Genomic DNA, 5,000 nt, shown 5'->3' with positions numbered 1-5,000 from the left:
ATGCTGTGGTTAACAGCAGTCAACATCAACCTGCAAGAAAGATACTTGCTGTTGTTTTGATGAAATTCTTATCTGAATAACAGAATTCATTTCCATCACACATAAGCACACCTGGTGAGCAGGAACAGGTGAAGTTCCGCCCCTGGCCTCCCTGTCGCAGGTCGGTGCAGGTGCCGTTGTTCTCGCATGGCTTGTGGTGGCACGCATCATACTCTTCACAGAAGATTCCGGTAAAGCCATCATCACATTCACAATAGAAGGTGTCCTACAGCAAGAGACAGCAACCAAGTTTAAAGAGAAATCATCAGAAAAACAGCTTTCACTAACATTCCCTTATAGTTACACTATAAACAGCTGTAAATGTACTATGACTATGCACCATTTTTAGAAGAATGAAAGACAATAAATGGTGCTGTTTTGTACAAAGAACTGCCATAATGACTTTCACCATTAATCAATGGCAGTATTTCACCCAGAGGTTTTACTGAATGAAAGGGCGGTGGGAAGAGTGGCACTAGGGTGAGTGAGCAATTGTGTTGTGTGCCCGTAGTGTTGTTAAGGTCATGGGGCTCATTTGGGGAAAGTGTTGGCCCCTCCTTGCATGTTACAACTCACTGCAACACAATATTCAGATGGGATATTAATATTAATTTATTCTCCATTTCTCTCTCCCTCCCTCCCTCTTCTTTCTCTCTCTCCCTCCATCTTGCTCTCTCCATCCCTCTGTCTGTCACTGATGAATCTGGCTATGGAGGAGGACAGCTGGCGTTCAATCTTTGGGCTTGAGATTAATCACCCTCATCTCTCCTCTCTTGTTGGAACCTTGACCCCACCTGCGGTCTCTCTCTCTCTCTCTCGGTCTCTCTCTCAGTCTCTCTCTCTCTCCATTCTCACATCTCTTATTTCTCTCACTCCCTCCCACGACCTCATTCCTTTCGCTCTTTCTCAGTCCTCATTTCATTCTTTCCTTATTCCTTCCTTCTATCTATCTGTCTATCTATCTTTCTTCCTTCCTTTCTTTCTTTCCTTCCTTCTTTCCTCCTCTTTTTTCTCGGAGGTGGAGGTGAAGCTTAATCGGCTGTTGGTTGCTCGGTGTTTGACACTGGGGGCTGAACTGAGAGCCCTGGAGTCCCCCAGGAGTCCCCCTGAGCTCCACTTGTGTTCCCACAGGAGAGGAAGGAGAAAGGGATGGATGAGAGGAAGGAGAAAGGGATGGATGAGAGGAAGGAGAAAGGGATGGATGAGAGGAAGGAGACAAAGAGACAGCTGTGGAGGCCGTTATGCTCTCCTCTCCTCCTCTACTGCTATCAACAAGGGAAAGGAGAAAATGAGAGCAAGAGAGAGAGAGAGGGAGGAAGAGAGAGAGAGAGAGAGAATGGGACGGAGGTGGGACTCTGTGAGGGAGCCGTGCCGGTACCTTGGTGCATAATTTCTATCTCACTTCGGTTCCCATGGTGATGTGAAACCTGGTTTCCTTACTTCCATTCTCTTTCTATCTCTCTCTCCCTTGCTCCCTCTCTCTCCCTCTCTTTTCTCTCTCTCCCTCTTGTCTCTCTCTCTCCCTCTCTCTCTCTCCCCACACACATCCCCATCTGTGTTGCCATGTTCTAATGGTTTGTGACCAAAGTAACAGCAGCTCTGTAAGTGATGTGTGTGCAGAGAAAGAGTGCACTATGTGTGTGAATATGTCTATGTGCATGTGTGTGTGTGTGTGTGTGTGTGTGTGTGTGTGTGTGTGTGTGTGTTTGGTGTTTGTATGTGTGTGTGTGTGTGCTCTGATCTACCTCCCTTCTCTTTGTATTGCATCCTTCTCTTCCCCTCTCTCTCTTCCCCTATCTCTCTCTCTATCTCTCTCTCTCTCTCTCTCCCTCTCTCTCTCTCTCTCTCTCTCAGCTTTATCTAGCAGAGTGCGCGTGCTGGCCGGTGCGATGACCCAGGGGGTCCAGGGCCAGACTCATTAATCATCTCATACAGCACCTCACCCAGCCTGATCTGGGATCAGGTTAAATTCATTAGGAGAACAGCTACAGAATTACACCAGAGATGCTGCTCTGGACTGGCCCATCTGTAGGACGGCACACAGACATCTGTTTCAGTTCATATGGCCAGCAATACAGCCAGTTCATAATTCTATGCCGTAAAAGTCAAAGAAAGGTGAAAAAAACATGGTTTTACGTACACAACGTATACAAAAAGTACTACTCAAAGTAGGCCCTTTATCATACATGCATAATCTGACTGTATTCATTTGAATAGCTAGAAAGACATTACTAATCTATAATCTATATTTGCATACTATTATTAATGTAATTTCACCCATCAGGAGGGAACACTTCATTGTATGCGCTGCCTGTTTTGCTGACGTGAACAGTGGTGCAGCTGTTGTCGGCCATTTTGTATGTGTGCCTGTCTCTCCCCCCTCCACCTACCACGGAGGGCTGGGTGATGCACTTGCCCTTCCCAGAGCACTGCGGGTCGCTGAAGCTGCTGCCTGGCTCCACACAACTGCTGGCCTTACGGGTGATATGCAGCCGCAACGCCACCTCGGGGCCTTCAGGACTGCCCAGGCGCAGGACACCTGAGAGGAGGAAGAACATGCACACACACACACACACACACACACACAAACATGAGACTGCACTCTGAGGGCACTAACTCAATGGATAACTGCAAGTACAGTTTTTTTTTCTAAACTTTCCTGTGCTAACATAGTTCCATTCATTGTTACTGATTTTTTTATTTTTACTTTATTTATTTATTTATTTATTTTAATGAATTAATTAAAATTTCTGTGCTGACTATCAAGCAGTCTACAGCAGATGGAAAAGTCGTAAGAAGTGCCTTCCATCTGGCATTAGCTTTGCCATCAGACAAGACATTTTGTAGGCTTTTTAAGGCCTTTCACACATGCTCAATACTAACGCTCAATACACAAAGTAACAATCATGTCACAACAACATCAAAGAATGAAATGTCAAAAGAAATTATAAAACTCTCACTTTAAATATTTCCTTCTAAGAATCTTACAAATCTAAAATGTGTAGTAATTCAGTTATGCTATTTGACTGCAAATACTGATACGCCTGCTGCACAGTCTGGTTTGGATGCGTCTTGATAAAAAAACAAATCAAGGGTGGCGATAAAAATAAGAGCTGTGCTCATTAAAAATCATGACTATCATCAACAAATTATGCATGCACCATAAATTTGTCAAGTATCTCACATGCAGGCTATCTAGGGATATTTTTACATTTGCAGGTCATTCACTCCTCAGAGTAAATACATTTGGAAACGTACACTAGCTTAACATGGATGGATTAATGCTTATGATGGATGACTGGATGTGGCTGTAAAAAGCTGGTCCAGGATGGCTGGCTCTGGTTTTGACCTGTTCCTGCACTTCCTGGTTTTCTGTTCATTGAGTCCTGCATACTTGTTCTAAGTCACCCGATCACTTTCATTATTTAAAATCGGTCTTGTGTCTGTTTCTTTGCTCTTTGTCTGAGCGTTTCAGCCAAGTCTTTTAAGTGGGTTGTTGCTCTTGAAGCTTTCAAGTGTGTCAAGTCTAGTCTGTTTGGTCCCAAATTCTGTCTTTTCCAGTCTTTAAAAGATTTTTTAAAGTCTGTCTGCATCTATATCTTGCTCTGTTTACTGCTCTGGATTCACAACTGCCTGTTCCTCTGGGATTTGGAATTACTTTTCATGTTTGGAATCTGTTTCCAGGATCAGTAGTTTTGTCTTTCCTCTGTGATTCCTCTGTGCTGAACCATGGACTGTTTTCTGACCATTGACATTTGCCTACCACCTTGCACGGCTGCCTCCCATTAGAATGCAACCCCTTAATGCCTGGCTCCCACCTCTGTGTCTGCATTTGGGCCCTAAATTGACATCCCTGGCCTTACAGGCTGACAGTCCTATAGGATTAGAAATACACTTTCCCCACACCTTTCTTATGCTCATCTGGTACCCCAGTACACACACAGGGGAATGTGTTCACAACTATTTTACTATACACATACTAGACACGAGTACAGTATATGCACTCAAACACACATGCACAATCAGAGTGTCAACAGGCACACACAGACACACACTCAACACAAGAAAACATAGAAACCTATCAGGATATGCCTATTCCCCATGAGATACACTGACAATGGGTTCTCTACAGAGACCCCGCATGTGTCAAAGAGTCTCGTCTGAAGAGAGAGCGAGATCGGGAGAGAGAGGGAGAGCAAGAGAGAGAGAAAGAGAGAGGACCCCTTTGAAGAGACAGCTTCCTTCATATTCCCTTTCCACCATATTTGTTTTTGACACCTGTGCCAGATTCGCTTCGCTTGTCTTTTTATCAGACAAGAAACGGGGGGAAGGAAGGTTTCCCAAAAAACGCACGCACACGCACACACCAGGAGAGGCAGAGAAATAAAACTGCACCCACAGGGTCTCTTTTCAGGTCTCTTTCTGTCACATATGAAAATAGCTTTGTTGTGCCTAGACAAGGGATCGGTGGGAAAATCATATCTCTGTAATGACTGAGATCACAGCTGTTTATTTGAGACCGTGCTGAGGAGTGTGTGCAAACACACTGTTCAAAACACACCACTGTCCCTACATGATATTCCCTACGTGATAGTCCCTACGTGAATTTTTTTTGTTTGGTTGGGTTTTTTCCACAGAATCCTCAGTTCTTAGGGCTTCAGGAACTGAACAGCGGAATTCATTTGACTGTTCAACTGCACTGAGGGAATTCATTTTGTCGGCTCTTCTGAACAGGAATTCATTTGTTGGTTCTTCTGAACAAAGGATCTAGTGTGTCGGTTCTACTGAACTGGGAGGCTTATTTGGACGGGTTCTTCTGAATTCGCCGCCTTTGGTAGGGATGGAAAGTCTAGGAAGAGGAGTGATCCCTCTCTAGATGCTCTCTCTGCCAAAGTTTGCAGATGCAGATGAAGTTTAATATAACCCCCACATACCAACCCACCTCACCACACACACACACA

At 44.5% G+C, this 5,000-nt stretch overlaps 1 protein-coding gene across 1 annotated transcript in view; it reads right to left on the bottom strand.

Annotated features, from left to right (window-relative positions):
- The window catches only part of dner (delta/notch-like EGF repeat containing), a 57,915-nt gene that overhangs the window by 16,705 nt on the left and 36,210 nt on the right, over window positions 1-5,000 (bottom strand). The window contains exons 5-6 of the mRNA XM_076281679.1: window positions 2,430-2,578; window positions 112-265 (exon numbers count right to left, since the gene is read on the bottom strand). Of these exons, the coding sequence (XP_076137794.1) occupies window positions 112-265; window positions 2,430-2,578 (303 nt within the window). The remainder of the gene's footprint in view (window positions 1-111; window positions 266-2,429; window positions 2,579-5,000) is intronic.

The sequence above is a fragment of the Alosa pseudoharengus genome, unplaced genomic scaffold (assembly GCF_046254945.1).
Source record: "Alosa pseudoharengus isolate Yale_2024_CS ecotype anadromous, Long Island Sound unplaced genomic scaffold, YU_APseudo_1.1 YU_APseudo_1.1_scf_13, whole genome shotgun sequence".
NCBI classification, from domain to species: domain Eukaryota; kingdom Metazoa; phylum Chordata; class Actinopteri; order Clupeiformes; family Clupeidae; genus Alosa; species Alosa pseudoharengus.
This window is presented reverse-complemented; position numbering and strand designations above follow the sequence as displayed.